The sequence below is a fragment of the Ornithorhynchus anatinus genome, chromosome X5 (assembly GCF_004115215.2).
Source record: "Ornithorhynchus anatinus isolate Pmale09 chromosome X5, mOrnAna1.pri.v4, whole genome shotgun sequence".
In the NCBI taxonomy this organism is placed as follows: Eukaryota; Metazoa; Chordata; class Mammalia; order Monotremata; family Ornithorhynchidae; genus Ornithorhynchus; species Ornithorhynchus anatinus.
The window spans coordinates 2,921,629-2,946,156 of NC_041753.1; the positions used below are offsets into that span (position 1 = coordinate 2,921,629).

At 56.0% G+C, this 24,528-nt stretch overlaps 1 protein-coding gene across 1 annotated transcript; it reads left to right on the forward strand.

Annotated features, from left to right (window-relative positions):
- Window positions 1-372: 372 nt before the first annotated feature.
- On the forward strand, window positions 373-24,528 carry CADM3 (cell adhesion molecule 3). The gene is made up of 9 exons (XM_029056103.2): window positions 373-661; window positions 10,890-11,030; window positions 13,629-13,781; window positions 14,863-15,000; window positions 16,339-16,509; window positions 17,351-17,441; window positions 18,789-18,958; window positions 21,795-21,920; window positions 22,944-24,528. Exons 1-9 carry the CDS (start codon window positions 571-573, stop codon window positions 23,060-23,062), a joined length of 1,200 nt encoding a protein of 399 aa, XP_028911936.1. The 5' UTR covers window positions 373-570; the 3' UTR covers window positions 23,063-24,528.

Genomic DNA, 24,528 nt, shown 5'->3' on the forward strand with positions numbered 1-24,528 from the left:
GGGGAGGGGGCGCCTCTGCTGCTGAGTCCGCCCCCGCCCCCAACCCCCGCCCTGCATCTCCCTCCCGGGGGAGCGGGCGGAGCGCACCACGGCCGCCGGGGGGCGGGGGTGGGGGGGGCGGGGGCGAGTGGGGAATGCGGCAGCCCCCCCACCTACCTCCCCACCACCCCCCAGCCGGCCCAGCCCTCCTCCCCCCGCCCCCCACCCATCTCCTTTCCCCCCCGTCGCCGGCAGAATGGTTCGCTCCGCCTATTTAATCCCTGCGACGGCGGCGGCGGTGGCGGTGACGGCGGCGGCGGTGGCGGCTCCGGTTCCCTCCGGCCCTCCTCTTCCTCCTCCGCCTCGGCCTCCGCCTCCTACTGCTCCGCCGCCTCCTCCTCCCTCCCGCCCTCCTTCCTCCCCACCCCCGTCCCCTCCAGGGCCCCGGGTACCGCTGCGGCTCCGGGGAGGGGGACTCTCCCTCCGCTCCGGCCTCCTCCCATCGCCCCCCCCCGCATACGAGCCCCCCCGTCCCCCTCCCCCCTTCTCCAGCGGGGACCCCCCCCCCACCGGGGGGGGAAAGGTAGCGCCATGAAGCCCCCCGCGGCCCAGCCCCTGCCCCTGCTGCTGACCCTGCTCTCCTGCTGCTGGGGACCCGCCCTGGCCAACCTCTCCCAGGACGGTGAGTGGGGAGGGGGTTCGGGGGGCGCGGGGGAGGGGGCCGGGGGTGGGGCGGCGTGAGCTGATTCCGTGGGTCCGTCCGGGCATCCCGGGGGCGGGGACGTGCGTCTCTGTGGGCGCGCGTCCCCGTCTGGGCTGCTGTCTGGTGTGTGTCTGGGCGTGTGTCGGAGTGTCCGTGTGTACGTCTGTGTCGGGGTGGGCCGGGGGGGAGAGGGAAAGGATGGGAGAAGGTGGGGGGTCTTCGCCTTGGCAGTGGTCCCGGGGGGGTTGTTGGGGCGGGGGGCTGTCTGGGGCAAGGCTGGGGAAAGGGTGTCGCTGCAGAGTGTGATCCGCCCCCCCATCCCGGTTATGCACACACATATCCATCTGTTCCCGGGGGGAGGGACTGGCGAGAGGGGGCAGGGGGCGAGGATGTTGCGGGGAGGGGGGCGCTCCTCCGCGGATCAAAACAACAACACGGGCGGACCCCTCCTCCCTTCCCCCTCCTCCCCCCCGCCCCCACCCCCGCCACCCCGGGGATGTGAGGTTGCAACACGACGAGGCCGGAGGTCGAGGCTGCATCAAAGCCCAGATGGGGGGGGCACTGGGTCAGGATGGGGGCGACTCTTCGTCTCCGGGATGCATGGGGTCGGGTTGGTGGGGGGGGGGGCAGCCACCGTTATAGAGAGGCCGCAGTCCCGGGGCGGGGAGGGTGGGACCTGGAAGGAGGGGGCAGTCCGGAGGGGGATGGAGTGTGCTATGTAGGTCAGCGTGGCGGGGCGCGCCCAGGCCCCCCTTGACACGGAGGGGGAAAGGAGTGGGGAGAAAAGGGGCTGCGGTCCACAATTCCGCGGGGGGGGGCGGTGGGATTACAAGGGCTTGGGGGTCCCTGGGGAGGGGGGAGGGAGGCCGGGAGCGTAGGAATGCTCTGTCGCCTTCTCCCCTATCCCCCCTTTCCATCTTCCTCCCCCACCCACCCGCGCCCTTGTTATGGGGCTGCGGATGGCGGGAGGGAGGGGGGAGAGGGGGCCGGAGGCTGTGCCAGGCCAGATGCCAACGGAGAGCAGAAGGGGAGCCGCAGGGGAGGAGACAGGAGGAGAGGCGGCAGCAGGGCCGGGCATAGGCCCCGGGGAGGGAGAGAGACCCCTCGCACGACCCAGGAGGGTCTTAGGAGCCGCTTATGGGACGCCTCCCTTTTCTCCCACCACCCCCAGAGCTCTATTTCCACCCCTTCCCCTAAAGGGAATCCCCGCCCTCGGGAACTCCCCATCTGTTACCATGGAGACCCCAGCCTCCTCCTCCCATCCTCACGATCCCCTGGGGGACTGGGGTCAGACCAGGACCGAGTCCTGATCTGGCATAAGTCGGGGGGAGCGGGGGGTGGGGGGCGCCCCGGCTGGGCCACCTTGATGTGGGGCGGGGGGTGCTGCTGGGTCATTCCTAGGTGGGAGGAGCAGCAGAGGGAACAGGAAAGAAACGAACCCGAGACTGGTGCCAGGGAGCGGGGCAATGATTGGGCACTATACCCATCCGAATCCAAGACCATCCTGTGACCGGAAGCGAAGAGATGGGAGGGCGTCGCGGGCCCACCCTCAGGTGCTCCTGGAAACACACGTGACCATCTTCAGGATCCGAGCCGCCCACGAAAGGGGGGTGCCAGGCCTGGATTCCTCGCCCTTCCCACCAAAGCGGGGGCGGAGGCCGTCTGGGGCCTGGGACGGAAGCAAACCTTCTACCTCCCCGTGGGTCATCGCCGCTTCAGGGCCTGATCCGGACAACAAAGGGCAGCGTCTCAGCTCCGGAGCTTCCTAAAGAGCCACCTTGCTTACTCGCAGTCTGGAAGATTCCCCTCCCTCCTCGTTGGCCTCCTCCTGTCCAGCGCCGTCCGTGCTGCCGGCCTCTGGCTGCCCACAGACACTACCACCCCCTCATCCCGACGTCTGGCCGTAAGCCCCGGAACAGTGGGGGGCTCTGTCTGTCGGCCGGGGGTAGGCGAGATTGCCCAACCCAGGGGAAGGGCGTGGGGAGCCCGCTTTCTTCCTGGGAGCCAGCCTCTCTTGGCCAAATGCCAAATGCCATCCCTTCAGGACTGGATTGTTCCACGGTGCCCAGGGCCTGGGGCCGTGCAGACTCCGGAACAGTTCTGCCCACACGCCGTCCGCTGGCCCCGTCTTGGAGAGTCTGTCTGATGGTGGCGAACTTGGGAGGGGTCCGCTGCCCTGCGACTTCCCCCGCTCTCGCCAACAACCACCCCCCTCGTTCTCCATTTCACTCCCTACTACCCGCAGGCCAAGGTGAAGGAAAGCCCGACACTGGAACTGGACCGGGCGTGGAATCATGGAATCACCTGGCAAAATTCACTGCAATCCCAGCTAAATTCACGGGAAAACTGGTACAGTTCATCGGAATCCCCTTGGGGGATTTTGGAATCCTGGCAAAATTCACCAGAATCCTGGCGCCATTCACTGAAATCCTGGCACAATTCACGGGAACCCTGTCTCGATTGACCCAGGATCCCCATGGAATTCATTGGAATCCTGGCCTAATTCACCAGGATCCCGGTACAATTCACTGGAATCTTGTCATAAAGCACCTAGGAGCCCCATGGAATTCACTGGAAGCCTGGCATAATTCACCAGTATCCTGGCCCACTTAATCAGAATCCTGGCACAATTCATGCGGTTTTCTCCATGGAATTCATAGGAATCCTGGCACAGCTCATCGAAATCCTGGCATAATCCGCTGGAATCCTGGCACAATTCACCCGGGATCCCCATAGAATTCACTGGAATCCCGGCACATTTCACCAGAATCCTGGCACAATTCACCAGAAAACTGGAACAGTTCACTGGGATCCTGGCCCAACTCCCTGGAATCCCCACGGATCTGATCGGAATCCTGGCATCATACATCAGAACCCCACGGAATCCCAGCAGAATTCACCACAATGCCCACAGAATTTACCAGATTCCCCTGAGAAATTCACCAGGATGACCGTTCAACTCATCAAAATCCCAGCAGCAGTGCTTCCATCCTGCTTGAGGGCGGGGGGAGCATGCGTAGAGCAGGGCAGACCGTGAGACTTGAGGGGGTCCCTAGGGAAGAAAGCTACCCACCCTCAGGTCCCTCCTGGGCCTTCCCCTACTCTAGAAGTAATCAGAATTAAACCCTGCTCCACCGCCTCATCCTTTCCTTCCCTATCTGGCCGGGATGGGAATTTAACCCCGTGCAGAAGATGTTTTCTTCCGTTTTCCCTGGGGGTCACAGACCGATGCCCCACCAAGTTACCCAAAGCCAAGGGCCGGGGCTTTTGAGGATTCGGCATTCCTGCTCAGGCTCCTCTGACCGCAAGTCCTGGCCCTGGAGGCGTGGTCAATCAATCAATCAATGGTATTTATTGAGCGCTTGCTGTGTGCAGAGCACTGTACTAAGCGCTTGGGAGAGGACAGTACACCCTACCCATCCTTCGGGGAGGGCCGAGGGGCCAGGCCTAGGGGGTGGTCCCTAGCTCCCTCCCAATTCCATCCCCTGTCTCAGTTTGTCAGGACCCCAGGGTCCTAGTCTATGCCACAAGAAAACCCCGGGAGCCTCGACCAGTGCATTTCTAAAGTGGCAATCAATCAAGTAATGGTATTTACTGAGTATTTACTGCGTGCAGAGTACTGTACTCTCCCAAGAGCTTAGTACAGAGTTGATAGACACAAACCCTGCCCAAAATGAGCAAGGAAGCAGCATAGCCTAGTGGGTAAAGCCCGGGCCTGGGAGTCAGAGGACCTGGGTTCTAATCCCGGTTCTGCCACTTGTCTGCTATTTGACCTTAGGCAAATCACTTACTTCACTTCTCTGGGCCCTCGAGACTGTGAGCTCGTTGTGGGCAGAGATCGTCTCTCCTCATTACTGTATTATATTTTCCCAAGCGCTTAGTACAGTGCTCTGCCCACAATAAGCGCTCAATAAACACGAATGAATGAATGGGCCAGTTGCCTCATCTGCAAAATGAGGAGCCCTGTAATAATAATAGCGGTATTTGTTAAGCACTTACTATGTGCCAAGCACTCTACTAAGCGCTGGGTTGGATACGAGGTAATCAGGTTGTCCCATGGGGGTGCTCACAGCCTTAATCCCCATTTTTACAGATGAGGTAATTGAGGCAAAGAGAAGTTAAGTGGCTTGCCCAAGGTCACGCACCAGACAAGTGGCGGAGCCACGACCTCTGGCTCCCAAGCCCGTGTTCTTGCCACTAAGCTGTGCTGCTTCTCTAATGTGGGACATGGACTGTGTCCAACCTGATTACTTTATATCTACCCCAGAGCTTAGAAAAGTGCCTGGCACATAGCAAACGCTTAACAAATACCATTTTAAAGAAAAACGAAAATAACCGAGCTCACAGTCTAGAGACCTGACATCATGGATTCTTGGAGGTGGGGGACAGAGCTGGACCAGGTGGCCAAATCGGAATCTCTCCCCTCCCTCCTCATCCCGGGGTTCGAGCTCTAGAGGCCCGATTTGGGAGGAGGGAGGACGGGGAAAGGGGTGGCGGGGGGGGGGGGGGGGGGGGGGAGCCGAGGTCGGGCAAGAAATCCGATGGGGGCGAGGGCGCGTTGTGCCCGCAGGTGCCGCGCACTGAGCTCTCCGTGGTGCTGTCGGAGCTCTCCGAGGTGCTGCCAGCCCCCGCGCGCGGAGCTCCCAAAGACCCCTCGAGCCGCGTGGGGTCGCCCCCCGCCCCGGCCCCCGCCTCCTGAACCCGCACCCGGAGCCCTCGGTGGTGCCCACGGGACCCCCGCGCCCTGCGCGCCCTTCCGGCGACTTCCCCCTGAGCTCTCCGTGGCGCTTCTCCTTCCCGAGCGCTGAACTCTCCGTGGGCCTCGCAGAACCCACGCCCGGAGCTCTGGCTCTCCGGGGTGCTCACCAGCCCACCCGGGCCCTGCGCCCCCCGCCACCTGCGCTCTAAATAACAATAATGATGGTATCTGTGGGACGCTTACTTGTGCCAAGCACTGTTCTAAGCACTGGGGTGGATGCAAGGTAATCAGGTCGTCCCACGTGGGGCTCACAGTCTTAACCCCATTTTACAGATGAGGTAAGTGAGGCACGGAAGTGAAGTGACTCGCCCAAAGTCACACAGCTGACGAGTGGCGGAGCCGGAATTAGAACCCACGACCTCTGACTCCCAAGTCTGTGCTCTTTCCACTAAACCATGCTGCTTCTTTCCGTGGGGCTGTCGGTTTCCCATGCACTGAGATCTCCGTGGGACCCATCAGCCCCTGTGTCCTGCGCCCCCGACCTCAGCCCGCGCCCTGATTCCTCTTGGTGCTCCTCCCTCCCCGGATCGCCCGAGTTCCAGCCGGAGGGATCTCTTCAGCCCCCTCATCCCATCTCCCGCTATCTCCTCAGTCCTCCCCGGAGCCCTCCACCGGTCGGACCCCTCTCTGAACCCCCCGAAGGGGGAGGCTGTGAGGGAAGGGGCGTGCATGAGGTGTGTTTGGAGGCTTCTGGGTGAGGGGCAACCGTGCCGGATATAATGAAAGGCTGTGCCCAGGTCAGGAGAGAGAAGTCTCCCGGCCCCTCTCCCCCCGACTAGGGAATTGGGGCTTCTGTTGCTACTCTCTGAGAGCCCCCTCAATCCCTCTCAGGGCACGCAACAGATGGACCAAGAACCAGGCTGCAGGAATCTAGGCCGGGGCGCTGGGGTGCCAAGTCTAGGCAGAAACAGATGGCACCGTGGGCACACGTGGGCAGGCCTCATATACCCGCAAAGAAGCTCGCTTTCTCCAACTCGCCCCCTCCTCCTCCCTCCCTCATCTCGCCTGGCTCCCTCTCAAAGCTTTCCCCAGCTCTGTTACCCAGGAGATGCCCCTGACTCCCTCCCTGCCTCGCCCCTCCTCACCACAACCCCAGGATCAACGCAGCCCGTGGCCACAGCAACAGATTGGCCCAAATGCCCCTGAGATCAGTATCCTGGGCTGGGTGCTGGTGTTGAGTGGGGGGCAGGGGTGGGGAAGGCTGTCAGTCTGATGGGGAGGCAGGACGCACACACAAACACACAAACAGGAAAAACAGAGAAAGAAGGAGACATGGTCCCTGTCCTCAGGGGCTGTCAATCTGATGGGGAGGCAGGAAGCACAAACAAATACACACAGAAACTCAAAACAGAGGAAGAAGGAGACATGGCCCCTGTCCTCGGGGGGCTACCAGTTCGATGGGGGAGGGAAGACAAGCCATTCAATTAAACAAAACGGGTCAGTTTCAGGGTCCCAGGGAATTTAGAAACAAATCGACTATCAAAATCCCAAATATACACCAGCTTTCATTGAAAGAGAACGGAAGTGTCAGGTGGGAACTGGAGCAAATACGGGAGCAGGGTCGGGTGGGATTGACCCGGGAAGGCTTTCTGGAGGAGGTGAATTTTCAGAAGGGCTCCGGAGGAGAGGAGGAATGTGAATGCGCATGTGAAAAGAAGGTATTCTGAGATAGAACAGGGGCTCATTCCGTGGCAATTGAGTGGTGATGTGTAGCAGAGTCTGGGACTCAGTATCCCCAACTGGAGTGGGGGAGAAATCTTTCTCCCCGGAGGTTGGAAGCAGATGGAAGAGGGAGACAGGGTCCAAGGAAGGATTCTTCCATCTCCCTTTCCCCTTTCTACTCACCTTCTTCTTTCTCTTCACAATTCTTTTCTGGGAGGGAGGAGAGCAGGGGCAGAGAGGAAGCCGGATCCCAATCGAAACGTTTAGGGCTTTCTTGCCCATTCCCTTTGTCTCTTCCCCCTGAGTTCTCTCTCTCTCTCTCTCTCCCCTCCCCCACTATTGAGGGCTTGGTGACAGCTTTAGCTTCACCGTCCATTGCTCTCCCCTTTATCCCTGGGCCACCAGAGGGGAGAGGATTGGGTCTGACACATGTCCATCAGGCCACAAGCTTGGAGAAGCTTGGGGAGGTAGGGGAGCGGGCGTCGGTCTGGGTATTTGGGTCAGGAGACAAGTTATGTGTTGTGGTGGGAGTTCTGTGACTGGGGAAAGAAGAAAAAGGTGTTTGTGAGTGTGTGCGTTTTTGTGTGTGTTTTTCTTGAGCAGAGTGTCTGTGTGTGCATTTGTGGTGCCTTAGGGAGCGAAGGGTCGGCTGGAGGGGGGGTCATCTCTGGAGCGTTAGCTCGTTGTGGGCAAGAAACTAGTGTGTTTACTGTTGTACTCTCCCTAGCGCTTAGTACACTGCTCTGCACACAAGAAGAGCTCAATAAATACAAATGAGGGAATGAATGAATGGAGTGGGTCCTGCAAACTTCAGACTGGCTCGGGTAGAATTTGGATGGCTGGTCTGTTGATAAGGAGGTTCCTTCTCTTTAGGAATAATAATTATTATTATCATGGTACTCGTTAAGGGCTTTTTAAAACAGTATTTATTAAGCCTTACTATGTGCCAGGCAATGCACTAAACTCTGGGCCCGTGGATCGATCCAAGCCCCTTCGATCCTCCTGCCTGCACTGTGTTCTGCTGGGGGGAAGTATTCCCCGGCTCCCTCCCCCATCCTCCTCACTGTAAAAGAATTCCAATCTAAACCGGAGGGCCGGGAAGGGGGAGGCTGAATTTTCCCCGGCTCTAGGGACTCCCTGCTGGTAAATGGAGCATCTTGCCGTCTCGCTCCCCGCCTCGGGGCCTTTTCCCTTCGGCTCTGACCTCACTCCCGCCGCTGGAGGGCGCCCTGAACCAGGGGGAGGGGGCGGGGAGCCAAGGCAGAATTAATTTGGGAAAAAAGGTAATTACTGAGATAGTTGCTGATGGGAAATCCCTCCAAGCCAACCCTATGAAAAGGAATTCTAGCACAGCAAAGCCAGGACCAAGCTGGTGCGCTTGGTAAAGGAACGGGAAGGGGGAGATGCCCCCATAGGTTAATAAAGACCCTCTTCTGCCCCCACCCCATTTTCATGGTACTTGTTAATCACCTACTAGGTGCCGGGCACTGTACTAGTCGTTGGGGTAAATTCAAGCTGATCAGATTGGACACAGTCCATGTCCCACGTGGGGCTCACAGCCTTAATCCCCATAATATAGCTGAGGTAACTGAGAGCCAGAGAAGTGCAGTGACTTGCCCAAGGTCGCCCAGCAGACACATGGCAGAGCTGGGATTAGAACTAAAGTATTCTGACTACCATGCCTGTGCTCTAACCACTAGACCACACTGCCACACTACTGCCCAGGTTCCCCGATCTCTTCCCCTCTTCTCCAACTCATCCTGCTCTGCTCTTCCCCTCCCCCTCCCTTAAAGTGCTTCCTACCTAAACTTTCCCCTTCCTTCCCCACCTTAGCGACTGAAAATGGGGGGTGGGGGAGAGAGGGCAAAGAATGGAGAGGGCCTCTTTTGGACGGGGAGGGGTACAATAGGTTTCAAGGAGCTTCATTCTAAGCACCTTCCCCTTCCCCCTCGCCAATACCAATGGAGACCAGATGAGAATAATAAGAATAATAATGATATTAGTTCATTGCTTACTGTGTGCCAAGCACTGCACTAAGCGTTGGGGTGGATACAAGATCATATAGGAAGCAGAGATCAAAAGTCTTTCAGTCCCCCACATATTTGGAAGGAGTGAGGAGGTGGTGGTGGGACACAGATGAGAGAGATGGAGTTGGAAGTTGTTTATTGTTATATTGTACTCTCCCAAGCGCTTAGGACAGTGCCCTGCACACAGTAAGTGCTCAGTAAATACAACTGAATGAAGAAGAAGCTGAGCCCGCCCTGGAGAAGCCCTGTTCCCTATACCCCGACTCGGGAACCAGAAATGTTCTGGATGGGAGATAGGGAGGTAGGAAGATGGTGAAAGGGAGAGAAAGCTGTGGCGATCAGTGTCATGAGGCCTTGGGGAGTCATTGGTGGGAGGTGGGGGTGATGTCATCAGTGGATCCATGGAGGTCAATGTGGGGTCATGTTGGTCCCAGCTGTGGGGGTCAAGGATCAGTAATGGAGGGTGAGGGGTGGGGTGGAGAGGGGACCGGGGGTGGAAGGATGGGGAGGGGAAAGACCAGAGGTCACGCTGAGGGTGTCCCTGGTTTGGGATCCATTTCAGACCTGTAGAAAATGCCGCAGAAGGAAGCTTCACAGAGTGAGAGTGGGAGGCAGAAGAAATTCTCTTTACTGAATTCTGGAGGCTGGGTTTCAAGGGCTGGGGGCCCAGTCTAGACTGTGAGCTCATGGTGGGCAGGGAGTGTCACTGTTTATTGTTGTATTGTTCTTTCCCAAGCGCTTGGTACAGTGCTCTGCACACAGTAAGCTCTTAATAAATACGATTGAATGAATGAATGAATTGGGGGGCTCTGGAGGTGGGGGCTTAGGGATCAGGTCTTCTAGGAGTGGGGACTCTGGGGTCGGGGGCTCAGCGGTGGGATTTCTGGGGGAGGGCTTTGGGGTGGCTCTGAGAATAATGACCGATGTGAGAGAATCAATTCTTGGGAGCAGAATGGCATCAGTCCTGAGCTGGGAGGGAGATGGGTGAGGGGAGGGCATCTGAGGGTCAGTGCTGGGGGAATGGAAGGAGAGAAAGATGAGAGAGCTGAAACTTTATGCAGGCTAGTGGTAGTGGTGTCTGGGAGTGGTGGGAGTGTGGTTGTGTTGTGTTGTGATGTATGTATGTGTCAGGGGTTGGAAAAACTGAAAGTTGCAGGCTAGTGGTTATGGTGTTTGGTAGTCGTAGGAGTGTGAGGCATGTACACGTGGGAGTGAAAAAGCTGAAGGTGTGGGCTAGTGGTGAGCGGTACTGATGATAATGTGTTGTGTTGTGTGTACATATGGGGGGTGGAAGAACTGAAATTGTGGACTAGTGGTAGTGGTATGTGGTAGTGGGGGTAGTATGTTGTGTTCTATGTGCGCGGGGGGATAATGGTAGCGGCCTGCGCTAGTGATGAAAGTGTGTTATGTTGTGTTTTGTGCACATGGGGAGGGGGTTGAAGAAATGGAAGTGCAGGCTAGTGGTAGTAGTATGTGGTAGAGGTGGTAGCGTGTTGTGCTGTGTGTACATATGGAGGAGTAGAAGAGCTGAAAGGGCAGGCTAGTGGTAGTGGTAATATGATTGTGTTGTGCATACGTGTTGCGGGGGGATGCACTCTGCCCACCTGTGTATCCAGGACAACAAAGATGGCCTCACCGACCCCCAATTCCATCACCACCGGGGTTTGGTTCCGGTAAGGAACCAGGAAGTGAAAGGAGGGTAGGGGGGAGGTGGAATTGTTGAACGGGAAGTTGTTGACCCCCCACCTTGTCCCCACAGAGAGTCAGCCCTGGACCTCGGACGAGACGGTGGTGGCCGGAGGAACCGTTGTGCTCAAATGCAGCGTCAAGGACCCCGATAACTCATCCCTGCAGTGGTCCAACCCTGCTCAGCAGACCCTCTATTTTGGAGAGAAAAGAGGTACCCACGGTCCCCCAAATCCCCGGGGTATGGATCCAAAAAGGGGGGGGGGGCACTGCCGATTTCACCAACAGGAGCATTTGGGGACGACTCCTCTGTGCAGAGCAGACAGCCGGAGGGATAGGAGGAAGAGGAAGGAGCATTATCCCCGCCCTCGAGACGCTTGTTGTCTAATTGAGGAAGGCAAGAAACCACCAACCGACCCATTCGAGATGGTTTAAAAGAGCATGTGTGCCACGGCCTAATGTTTAGATCGCAGGATGGGTGGGTCAGGAGACGTGGGTTCTAATTCTGGCTCTGCCATTTGCCAGCTGTGCGACCTTAGGCAAGACACTCGCTTCTCTGGGCCTCTGTTTCCTGGTCTGTAAAAATCCCACCCCCTTTGACTGTGAGACCCGTGTAGAGGAAGGACTCGTTATCCTGAATCTATCTCAGTGCTTAGCATGGTGCACAGCACCTGTAAACCCAAATGCCACCATTTGTCATAATTGTTATCACTACTGCCTCAGTGACCTCACTTGTTAAATGGGAATTAAGATGGTGAGCCCCATCTGGGATGGGGACTGGGTCCAGCACGATTACCTTGTATCTACCCCAATGCTTAGTACAATTTCTGGCACTTAGAAAGTGCTTAACAAATACTATTATTATTATATTATTATTATACACAAAATAAAAGCTTGAAGCACTCAGAGACGCCGGGGAAACCCCAGAGTCCACCCCAAGCAGCTGAGTTGGGGAAAGCTACAGCCTCTCCCGCAACCCACAGCTGGAAACCCACTGGGGACACTGAACTCCATTACCTCTAAGCAGCTGGAGCTTATGTAATAATAACAGTGGTATCTATTAAGCAGTTCCTATGTGCTAAGCCCTGTGTTAGATCCAAGATAATCAGATGGGACACAGTCCCCATCCTACATGGGGCTCACGATTCTAAGACGGAGGGAGAAAGGGGTTCATATCCCCATTTTATAGATGATGAAACTGAGGGCCGGGAGGTAAAGTGACTTGACCAAGGTCACGCAACGGAGTCTCGGTCTCCTGACACCCACTCTCATGTGCTTTTCCACTAGGTCATGCTGTCTGTGTCTGGGTGGCTGGGTAAACGTCTAATCTTCCCTGGGATTGTGCTCCCCACCCCCTTCACCCCCCGAGGAAGACTAGGAATGGGCAGTGTCTTTTCCAGCATTTAGTACAGTTCCTGGCACTTAGTAAGCTTTTAACAAATACAATAAAAAACTAAAATATCTGCAAGTTCAAGGTGTCAGGATAAACTTACAGCCTAATGCCCATCTTGAGTTATTTGATGGGGAAAGTCAGGGATGTGGGAGGGTAAAACCTGACTCATGAGGTCGGATGTGTAAAAGGAGATATTCCCATGGATTCTCCAGGCCTCCTGTTTTGATGACAAATCTCCCTGATGGACCATGGAATAGATCTAGGATGGCGTTGCTATCGTTCTTCTTCAGACAGATGAAAAATTCACCACTCAAACCATGGCACTTATTGAACACCTACTGGGTGAAGAGCGCTGTCTCAAGCTCTTGTGAGGGTAAACCCACTGTAGTAGTGACAGCATTTATTGAGAACCCCCTGGGGGTTTTTTAATGGCATTTGTTAAGTGCTTACTGTGTGCTAGTAACTGTACTAAGCGCTAGGATAGATACAAGCTAATCAGGTTGGCCACAGTCCATGTCCCACATGTGGCTCACCGTCTTAATTTTGCTCAGTGGAAAGAGCCCGGGCTTCGGAGTCAGAGGTCATGGGTTCGACTCCCAGCTCGGCCACTTGTCAGCTGTGTGACTGTGGGCAAGTCACTTAACTTCTCTGTGCCTCAGTTACCTCATCTGTAAAATGGGGATTAACTGTGAGCCTCACGTGGGACAACCTGATTACCCTGTATCTACCCCAGCGCTTAGAACAGTGCTCTGCACATAGTAAGCGCTTAACAAATACCAACATTATTATTATTTTACAGATGAGGTAACAAACACAGAGAAGTTTTTGTTTGTTTCCTTTTTAATGGCATTTGTTAAGCACCTACAGGCACTGTGCTAAGTGCTGGGGCAGATACAAACTAATCGGGCATGGACACGGTCCACATCCCACGTGGGGCTCATAGTCTTAATCCCCACTTTACCGATAGGGAATTGAGGCAGAGAAAAGCTAAGTGACTTGCCTAAAGTCCCACAGCAGACAAGTGGTGAAGCCAAGATTAGAACCCAAGTCCTTCTGACTCCCAGGCTTGTGCTCTATCCACTAGGCCATACTGCTTCTCTTCCCAGGGTGCACTGCATGGCACTAAGCATCAGAAACAAAGGATCTCGTCTCGGGGGGCTTCCAATCTAGAGTCATAACCACCACCCCCCCCCGAGAGAGGGAAACCCAGAGATGGAGAGTGAGGCAGCCCAGGATGGAGAGACAGAGACACCGACACATAACCACGAGGATGGTTGTCCGGGGAGGGGGACCAGCATGAGTTCCTCCCAGCATCTGGTTGCCATGGAGACAGAACCCTGGGCTGGACGGACCAGGGGGCCCAATCCAGGCGATGCTGCTGAGAGTCTCTGTCTTCTCTGCTGTCCTCCCCCGCTGCAGCCTTGCGAGACAACAGGATTCAGCTGGTCCACTCCAGCCCACGGGAGCTGAGCATCAGCATCGAGAAAGTGTCCCTGGCAGACGAGGGAGAGTACACCTGCTCCATTTTCACCATGCCCGTTCGCACGGCCAAGTCGCTGGTGACTGTGCTCGGTGAGGACCACCTCCGTCCTAACCCTAAACACAACCTCAACCCAGATTCTCACCCCGAATCCCAGGTTTAAACCCATTCCCACCCGATCTTCAACACCAACCTTAACACTGACACAACCCTAAACCAACCACAACCTCCATCCTAACCCTAAACACAATCTCAACCCCGATTCTCACCCCAAACACACCCTGAACCCTAACCTTAAATCTAATCCTCACCCAACCCTCAACTCAACCTCAACTCTAACCCAACCCAACCTTAATCTCATCACACCCCAAACCCCATCTTTAAACTTAATCCTAACTCTATCCTCAATACCAACCTTATACCTAACCTTAACCCAAGCCCTAATCTCGATCCTTTTTGTTTTAAGCTATTTGTTAAGTGTTTACTATGTGTCAGTCACTGTACTAGGCGCTGGGGTAGCTTCAAGCTAATCAGGTTGGACACAGTCCATGTCTCACATGGGGCTAACAGTCCTAATCCCCTTTTACAGAGGAGGAAAATGAGTTCAACAGTGGTGGAATCACTTCACTTCTCCGTGCTTCAGTTACCTCATCTGTAAAATGGCGATTAAGATTGTGACCCCCATGTGGGACAGGGACTGTGTGTCCAACCTGCCACATTGTATCTACCCCAGTCCTTAGCATAGTGCCTGGCACAAAGTAAGTGCTTAACAAATTCCATAAAACAAACAACTAATCCTATCTCTAAATACAACCTCAACCTTAAACCTAACAGGAACCCAGCGCTAACTGCAACATCAACTCAAACCTCAATCTTAATTCTAACACCAATCACAACCACCACCCTAATTCCAACTTCAGCCCAAACATGAACCCAATCCTCACCAGAACCCGAACCCTAAATCAAATCTATCCCCAACCTCAGCCCCTATATCTACTGCTCCTAACTTCCTTCCCCCACCCCCACCTGGTCAGCCCCATTCTTTATGGATCCAGGAGCTCTGGCTAGCTTGGCAATGAGTTGCTCAGGTTGGGGAGGAGTCGGAGGGTGACAGTGAGGTGACCATGGTTTCCCTCCACCCCACTGAGCCTCCCTGATTCCTCTGTGCACCAGGAGTGCCCCAGAAGCCTCTAATCACCGGCTACGAGTCTCCAATCAGGGAAGAGGGCACCGCCCGCCTCACTTGTCGATCTTCAGGCAGTAAGCCTGCTGCCCAGCTGAGCTGGAGAAAGGGAGACCAGGAGCTCAAGAGTGAGTGACCAACCCTCTGCCCAGTACTGGGCTCAGGAAAGGGGAGTGGATGGTGGGGGGGAGGGGGGCGCAGTTCCAGTTCCCCATTGTCATCATCCGTGACAAGATTCTGGGATGGATTCATTCAATCGTATTTATTGATTCCAATATACGACACATTTCCTGCCCACAATGAGCTTATAGACCATTAGTCTGATCCCTGAATGAGCAAGCTGGTGTTCTTATTTTCCGGGTCATGGCTGACACCCGCATTAGAGAGGAGGGTGACTGATCGTGTGTGTGTGTGTGTGTGTGTGTGTGTGTGTGAGAGAGAGAGAGAGAGAGAGAGAGAGTATATGTGTTTGGCCATTGAGGGCAGGGAATATATCGACTCTGCTGTGTCATCTTTCTCAAGTGCTTAGTACAGTGCTCTGCATATAGTAAGCACTCAATAAATACCATTTTGTTTTTCTTGGTGGTAATTCTTAGGCGCTTACTATGTGCCAGACACTATATAAAGCGCTGGGACAGAACAAGCTAATCAGACTGGACATAGTCCACATCCCACAAGGGCTTGACATATTAATCCCTATTTTACAGGCGAGGTAACTGAGGCACAGAAAATTGAAGTAATTTGCCCCAACTCTCACAGCAGGCAAGTGGCGGAGTCGGGATTCGACCCCAGGTCCTTCTGACTCCCGTGCTCTACCCACTAGGCCATGCTGCTTGATTGATTAATTGATGGTGAAGTTCACCTTTGAGTGTATGTATGGCTGAAAAAGCCAATACAAGGCACACAGTCCACAGTGAATGTGCATAAAGTTTGGTCCTCGTGACCAATTGAGGGCTTACTATGTGCAGAGCACTGTACTAAGCTCTTGAAAGAAGACAAGATAGAGGAATTAGCAAATTCCCTGCTTATAACAAGCATGCAGTGTGAACTCCATGTGGGACAGGGACTGTGTCCAACCTGATTACATGGCCCAGTGCTCAGAAGAGTGCTTGGCATATAGTAAGCACTTAACAAAAACCCTTGTTGTTATTATTGTTATTACTATTATTATTAATGTTTGCAGTGTCTGGCACCGTTTTCTCTTTTGCCTCCCTGTGGCTCTTTCCGTGTCGGAGTTTTTGAGCCCCAAAAAACACTCCCTTCTTGACGGCCTTGTCCCTTGAAGGTTCTGTCCTCCACCACTAACTCCCAGTGTCAGCTGGGTTTGCTGCATCGTCGGAGGTTCGGTTTTCCCAGACCGTCCGGTGGAAACGGGACGAAGGGGGGGGGGGGTCCCTGTTTCCCCCGCCCCCGCTGAGCCCAGGGTAAGACCTCCCCTCGCGCCACCTCCCCACCCACCTCCCCAGGCGAGGCCACCCGAGTGCAGGAGGACCCCAACGGCAAGACGTTCACGGTGAGCAGCTCGGTGGAGTTCCAGGTGTCCCGGGAGGACGACGGGGCCGCCGTCACCTGCGTCGTGAAGCACGAGTCCCTGCAGAACACGGACCGCTCCACCTCCCAGCGCATCGAGGTCTTGTGTACGTCGCGGGGAGGGTGGGACCGGGGCCAAGGGAGAGGGGGGTGGACCCAGGGAGAGGGGACGGGCCCAGATCAGAGGGGGAGGGGGCCAAGAGAGAAAGGGGGAGGGCTCTGGAAAGAAGGGGCAGGCCAAGAGGGAGGGGTGGGCCTGGAAGAGGGGGGAGAGCCTAAGGGCGGGGGGAGGGTCCTGGGGAGAAGGGGCAGACCAAGGGGGGAGGGGGTGGGCCCAGAAGAGAGGGGGTGGGCTCAAGAAGGAAAGGCCGAGGGTCCTGGAGAGAAGAGGCAGACCAAGGGGGAGGGTCCAGAAGAGAGGAGGTGGACCCGAAGAGAAAGGGGAGGGTCCTGGAGAGAAGGGACAGACCAAGAGAGAGGGGTCCGGAAGAGAAGGGGAGGTGCCTAAGAGAGCGGGGAGGTAGGGTCCTGGAGAAAAGGGGCGAGCCTGAAAGAGAGGAGGTGGATCCAGGTGAGGGAGACTGTAAACTCTCCAGTCTGTAAGCTTGTTGTGGTCCGGGAATGTGTCTCTTTATTGTTCTATTGTACTCTCCCAAGCACTTAGTACAGTGCTCTGCACACAGTAAGCGCTCGATAAATACGATGGAATGAATGAACGAAAGATAGAGAGGGTAGGGCTCTGGAGAGAAGGGTTAGGGCCGGAAGAGGGAAGGTGGACCCAGGAAAGAGGGGGCAGACCTCGAAGTGAGTAGGCGGGCAAGGGCTGGGGGGGTCTCGGCCAGCATCTACCAGGGGAGACAGGAAATGGTTTGGGGCTGTATCTGGGCGACAGGGCTACTCCAGGGATGGGGGGCTGAGCCCTGGGTGATCCAGACTCCCCCTTCACAGATACACCGACGGCATCCATCAAGACCGAACCTCTCCAACCCCGCGAGGGTCTTCAGCTAACTCTGCAGTGTGAGGGACATGGCAATCCCGTGTAAGGACACCCGGCTCCCTCATCCTCCCCTCCCACCATCCAGAGGCGGCTGAAAAGCCCAGTCTCTCCATCCCCCAATCTCTCCAGACCCCACGGGCTTCCCCCAACCCACATTGCTGATCCCTCTTCCCGTACGTCCATCCTACCAAGATGGCTGCGGCGGTGGTGAGGGTGATCGTGGTGGAGATGGTGGTGGTGGTGGAGATGATGGCAGTGGTGGTGAAGCTGATGATGATGGTGGTGACAGTGGAGGTGGCAAGGTTGACGTTGACCATGGCAGTGCTGGTGGTGGAGACGGTGGCGGTCGAGATGGTGGTGGACATAGTTATAGAGGTGATCCTCATGTTGATGATGGTGATGGTGGTGGTGGCGTGATGGCGATAATAGGGTGATGACAGTGGTGGTGATGATGGTGGTGATGGTGTTGATGACAGTCATGTTTTTGATGGTGTCAGTGGTGATGGTGGGGGAGATGGTGATGGTGGTAATGAAAGTGATCATTTTGGTGGCATTGATGGGGATGATGGAGGTGGAGATAATAATGATGACATGGTGATGGTGGTGCAGATGATGACGGTGATGGTGGTGGAGATGGTGGCGATGGTGGTGGTGGAGGTGATGATAATGATAATTTTGATGGTGTGCATGGTGATGGTGTTACTGGTGGTGGTGATAATGGTGATGGCAGTGGAGTCGGTGGTGTTGATGACAGTGATAATTTTGATAGTGTTGATGATGGCAGTGGAGATGGTGGTGGTGACTGTGGAGACGATGATGGTGACGGTGGTAACAGTAGTGGAGATGATGGTAATGACGGGGGTGATAGCGGGGATGAGAGTGATGATTTTGATGGCGTTGTTGGGGATAATGGAGGTGGAGATAATAATGGTGAGGTGGTGATGGTGGTGGTGGTGATGACAACGATCATTTTGATGGTGATGTTGATGGTAATGGTGGTGGTGGTGGTGATAGTGGTGTTGATGATAATTTTGATAGCGTCAGTGGTGATGAGGACAGTGCACTTGGTGGCGTTGTTGACAGTGATAATTTCGATAGTGTTGATGATGATGGTGGTGGAGATGATGGGGAAGGTGGTGATGGCCATGGAGATGATGATGGTGATGTTTGGTGGCAGTGGTGGAGAGGATGGTAATGACGGCGGTGATGGGATGACGGTGGAGATGGTGTTGATGGTGTAATGGAGGAGGAGACCTTCCACCGCTTGCATCGGACCCCGAGCTACCAAGATGGGCTTCTCTCAGAGTTCTCTTGGCCCCAGGCTCCGTCCTCTCCGCTTCCGCCTTGCCCTCCCGTCCCCTTAGCCCCCCGACCTCTCCATCTCCGCAGCCCTCAGCAATATCTGTGGGAGAAGGAGGGGAGCGAACCGCCGCTGCAGATGGCCCAGGAGAGTTTCTTGATCTTTCCCCTGCTCAACAAGAGTGACAGTGGCACCTACCGCTGCACCGCCACCAACCACCTGGGCAGCCACGTTGCCTACTACACCCTCAGTGTCAACGGTGAGCCCCCATCACTAATAGTAATAATTATTATTATTACGGTACTTGGTAACTATGTTCCAAGCACTGTTCTAAGCACTGCAGTAGATACAAGTTAATCAGGTTGGACACAGTCCCTGACCCACTTTTAATTCCCATTTTACAGATGAGGTAACTGAAGCCCAGAGAAGTCAAGTGATTTGACCAAGGCCACACAGCAGACGTGTGGTGGAGCCAGGATTAGAACTCAGAACCCAGTGCTCCATCAACTAAGCCATGCTGCTTCTCTCCTCCTCCCCCCGCCCTCATCCTGCCCTGCTCTCCTCCCTCTCCGGCTTACCTTGTGCTAAGCACTGGGGTTAGATACAAAGGTCATCCGATCAGAAATAGTCCCTGCCCTGAGGGCTCAGGGTATCTCATCCCCATTATACAGTTGAGGAAACCAAGGCCCAGAGAGGTTTAATGACTAGCTTAAGGTCACCCAACAGGCCAGGGGCAGAGCTGGGACTTAGACCATGGTCTTCTGACTCCCAGATCTGTGCTTTTTCCAGCAGGCCACGCTGCCAGATCTACAGGGTCTAATGCTGGGCTGGAGATGGGGGTCAGGGAGGGGCGGGGGGCGGCTGAAATTGCTAAGGGACGTTTGCTTGATATTTTGTGGGGTCAAGGGGGTGCTGCTCTCTGCCCTTTTTTGGAGCGAGGTAGAAACCAACGGTGCCTACGGGTGGACTCTGATCTCACCCTCCTAGTGATGTCATCCAAGATGATGTCAATCCCCAGAAGCCCCTCCCATAGTGGCCTAGCATTCTGGAATTATTGCTCAGTCATCTAAGGGGAGGGACTGTCACCCTTCATGAGGTTAAGATCTTGCCAAAACCTCCCCCAACACCCTCAAGACCCTCCCAGAGTGACCCATACAGGAGACCAAAGTAGACAGGAAGCCAAGGGTCCTTCTGGGAGGGGAGGAGGGGTCTCTTTCCCCTTATTCTTAAATTCCTGGCTCCTGGAGGTGTGATTTAAAGACCACGATGATGGCAGAAGCCAAATTCTTGGAGGAAGTGTCAGGTGGAGACACGGAGTGACCCAGGAAAGAGATAGGCAGGGCCAAAGTCCTTCAGTGGGGTCAGAAGTTAGTGGAGACCTCAAACACCAGACTCTGAGTGTACCCAACCATCGGCGCATCCATCCCCCAGAATTCACAGACAAGAAGAGGGGACCCGATCAAGGGTCTTTCCAGTTCTGCTCCACAGAGTGCCACTGGTGGGGGGCGGGGGGCAGAGCTGGGCCTCAACAGCCCTTGCTTTCCCCAGCACCTAAAATCCCCATCAATGAATAGTATTTTCCAAGTGGTTACTGAGCACTTGGGAGAACACAATAGGGTTAGAAGCCATGATCCCTGTCCTCAAGGAGTGGACAGTCCAGCCGGGAAGATGGACACAAAGTAATTTACAGAACGAATAAGAGGGGAGATCAGTGGATAAATTCATTTTCTTAGTTCTGAGTCAGGGCTATGAGCACAGGTCCTTTCACTGTCTACATTCCTATCCTGTGATGTTCTGGACGGGGGGGTTCCCTTCCCCCCACTCCTGGCTTCCCCCAGCCGGGTGGGCTGCAGACTCCACAGAATCCCAGCCAACAAGATAAACAGAAACCTCCCAGGGAGAGGAAAACGTCCAAGAATCTCGGTCATCCCCGACCACTTGGATGACGCCTGTCTCTCCTTCCCTCCTTCTCCCCCCGCCTGATCCGGACTTAACTCTTACAGAGAAGAACCGATTTCCAGTTTGATCTCATCTGCTTTAGATGCTTGGCTGAGGACCAGGAAGCCTGGAAGCCTGGAAACCAGGAAGCTGTCTCCTGGAACGGTCTCCTGGAGGCAGGAGAGATGGAGGAATGGGTTTCCCGGGGAGACACAGCTTCTTTCCTGGAAATCCACAAGGCTGGAGGAAGGGCCCCTCCCATCGGGGCTGGGGCGGGCCGCCCTCCTGCTCAGGGGCAGAGGATTGGACTCAGTGACCTCCGAGGTCTATCCTGACCCCGACCTTCTTGGTTGGAGGGGTGGATTTTTTCCACCCTGGGAGGCTGCGTGGGCCAACTGGATGGGATCTTCCCAATGAACATTCCTCCTACCCCCTTGATTCAGAGCCCCCAAACCCTGGAAATGGGGCGGTGAAGTGGGGAAGGGCGGGGGCAGGGGAGACCGGAGCCTATTCCCCTCCCAATGAGTTGCACAGACAACTCATGGGCTCCTGGTGTCTAGGTCTGCCAGGCCCACCCTCCTTACTGACCTTCAGACAGTGGTCGTGCTGCCTTGGCAGGCTGCCATGGAGGGATGCACTTATAGATAAGGAATTAGGTGACCATTCCAGCCAATGTCAGGAGCAGAGGCTGGGTGTCACATACGGATCTGACCAGGAGTCAGGTCATCTCTGCTGAGCCTGAACACCCGGTGACCACACCTTTGGAGTCGGTCCACCCCGCGCAGGGTTGGCCATGCAAACATCTGGGAAGATGGGCCATAGGATCGAGCTTTCAGGGGTGAGAAATGTGGGAATCGGTGACATCCTAGAGTCTGCACATCAAAAGGTAAAGAGGGGAGCAGAGGAGACAGACCTGTAATCCCAGCAACAGGAGAAAGAGGAAGGGGGGATGGGTTCAATCGATCGATCCATCCACTGATGGTCATTATTGATCAATATCGGATCAAGGACCAAGGGGATGGGGCGAAAACAGGGTGGGACCTAGGCCTCGTTCCCCTGATGTTCTTGGTCTTTCCCGGCTCATCGAGCCCCCTCCTCAAATGTGGGATGAGAGAGACCGCATCCAGGGCTGTTATGCTGTGTCTCCCACCCCCCAGACCCCAGCCCCATGCCCGCGCAGACCAGCACCTACCACGCCATCATCGGAGGGGTAGTGGCCCTCATCGTCTTCCTGCTGCTCATCCTGCTTATCGTCCTAGGCCACTATCTGATCCGACACAAAGGTCAGGAGGGGCAGGGCAGGGGGTGGGGCAGGGGATGGGGTGAGTGGAGGGGGGAGAGTTGGACCATGGGACGGGGGGAAGGGTGGAAAGGCTGGGCCTAGAGGGGAGAGAATCTTCCCAATCCTGCAGTCACAGACTTGCCAACCCTACAGTAGCAGCCCAGCCAGAACCCCAACAACCCTACAATAGCAGACCAGCCAGACCCCTGCTAACCCTACAGTAACAGACCAGCCAGAGTCCCAGTAACTACAATAACAGACCGGTCAGAGCCCCAACAACCTTACAACGACAGACCAGCCAGAGTCCCAGTAACTACAATAACAGACCGGTCAGAGCCCCAACAACCTTACAACGACAGACCAGCCAGACCCCCAACAATCCTACAATACGAGACCGGCCAGAGCCCTGCCAACTCTGCAATAACAGGCCAACCCTACAATAACAGACCAGCCAGAGCCCCAACAACTCTACAATAACAGTAGAGCCAGAGCCCTGCCAACTTTCCAATAATAGACCAGCCAAAGTCCTGCCAACTCTACAATAGCAGGCCAACCCTAAAATAACAGATCAGCCAGAGCCCCAGTAACCCTACGATAACAGATCCAACTAGAGCCCAGTAGCACTCCAACAATACCCAGCCTCAATGGTGAACATCCGAATACCCTAAGGCATTCTTCCCCGGTCCCATCCACCCGATACCTAACTTGAGGCGGTCCAGTCTTCTCGGTTCTCCACATCCCCCTCCTCTGGTATCTACCCCGATACTTCAGCGCTGGGATGGATCCCACATAATCAGATTGGTGACAGACCCCGTCCCACAGGAGGCTCCCAAGAAAAGGCGGGTGAGGGGCAAGGATCGTCTCTCCGTTTTACAGATGAGGAAACTGAGGCTCCGGGAGGTTACACGACTTCCCCGGTGTCCCAGGGCAGGTGGATAAAGGGGCGCGGAAGGGTGGAGGAGGACTCAGGGAGGGCTCTGGGAGAAGCCCCCCCACCAACCTCCCCAACTGTCCCCCCACCCAGGCACCTACCTGACGCATGAGGCAAAAGGCTCTGACGACGCCCCCGACGCGGACACGGCCATCATCAATGCAGAGGGCGGCCAGCCGGGAGGGGACGACAAAAAGGAGTATTTCATCTAGAAGGGCCCACTTCCTCCAGCCCCCTCCACCCTCCCACGGGGTGGGGAGGGGCGTGGGCCGGGGGAGCGCCCACCCAAGGCTAGCCGGGGCCGCGGCATCAACCCGGACTTGTACAGAGCCCCCTTCCTTCCCCCCGACCAGGGGACGCCCCCTCCCCCTCCCGCTTGCTCCCCATCCCTCCCCCCACCTCCCCGCTGTACAGGTGTCTGCTTGGGCGCGGTTTTGTACTCGGTTTGGAAATGTGGGGGGTGGGGGATCGGGAGGGGCCGTCGCTCTCGGCCCTATCTGTGGCTTCTCTCTGCGTTTGGATTTCTTTCTTTCTTTTCTGAACAAACCAGAACACATCAGTGTCCGGGCGGGAGGAGAAGAGGGGAGCTCTCTCGCCCCCCTTGGTGTGGATGAGCGTGGCGGGGGAGGGTGTCGAGGAGGGGAAGGGGTCCCTGGGGGGGTTTAAGGAGGGAACGAGGGTGTCTCAGCTGCCCTCCCCCTTCTCCATCCCACCAGTTTCCCGCTCCGTTTAGGAGCACGTGATTGGCTTCTAGGGTATTCCTGGTCCGTCCTTGCTGGGGAGGGGGGGCAGGACCGAAGCTAAAGGATCTCCCCTCGACCTCAATTCCCCCCCACCCCGAGCCCCCCGCCAGCTCGCACCCTCACTATGCACCCCCACCCCTCCAGGTTGCTTTTCCCCCCTGGACCCAGGGGGTCTTTTTCCCCGAGGACCGCCCACCCACCACCTCTCATTCCTAGGGTCTGTCCGATGGACGAAGGAGAGGGAAGGAGAGAGGGAGGGGCGATCCCCCCCTCGCCGCCCCCCATCCCTCCTTCTCTGCCCCTCCTCCCCATCGTCCTCCCTGAGCCGGTTGCCATGGAGACAAGGTCCGTCCCGCTGCCCGGCCGAGAATCAACTCCTTGGCATCTCTCAACACGCCCTCCCCTCCCCCCTCCCCCGATGTGCCCGCTGAGGCCCTGGGAAGGGGGGAGCAGGGGGAACTCCTTGCCAACGGACCCCTCCCCTTATTTTACCCCCTCCCCCCCTCCCCCCCAAATTGTCCCCTTCAGTTCAGGTAAAGCTCACAGTGACTCTCCCAGACGCGTTCCAGCCTCCCCCAGTTCCAGGACCTCTCCCTCCCGTCCCCCCCCTTGAGGGGTCGAGGGGAGGACCACCGCCCCTCTCATCCGGGGTCCGCCCCCCGACCTCCGATTAAGGGACATACAACTCTTCTTCCTTCCGATCGAACGACTCTGTCCATATTATACAGAAGCCATATTTGTACGGTGGGTAGGGGCGGGGGGCGAGCGGGGGGCTGTCGTGCTGTGTGTGTCTGTCCGGAGATGGTGGGGGAGGGGAGGGGAAAGGGGGGGGGGGGCGGGGCGGGGACACCATGTATCTTTATAACCTTTCTAACTCTCCTGTGCTAATCTCGGAGGGACCATCCCTCAATATATCTGGATTATCCGTGTCACTC

Excerpts from the sequence above, each read along its gene's own strand:
- CADM3 (XM_029056103.2), top strand. The coding sequence starts at position 571 with ATGAAGCCCCCCGCGGCCCAGCCCCTGCCCCTGCTGCTGACCCTGCTC. Across the intron at positions 662-10,889 it reads GGCCAACCTCTCCCAGGACG|AGAGTCAGCCCTGGACCTCG; the intron begins GTGAGTGGGGAG and ends TTGTCCCCACAG. Across the intron at positions 11,031-13,628 it reads CTATTTTGGAGAGAAAAGAG|CCTTGCGAGACAACAGGATT; the intron begins GTACCCACGGTC and ends CCCCCGCTGCAG.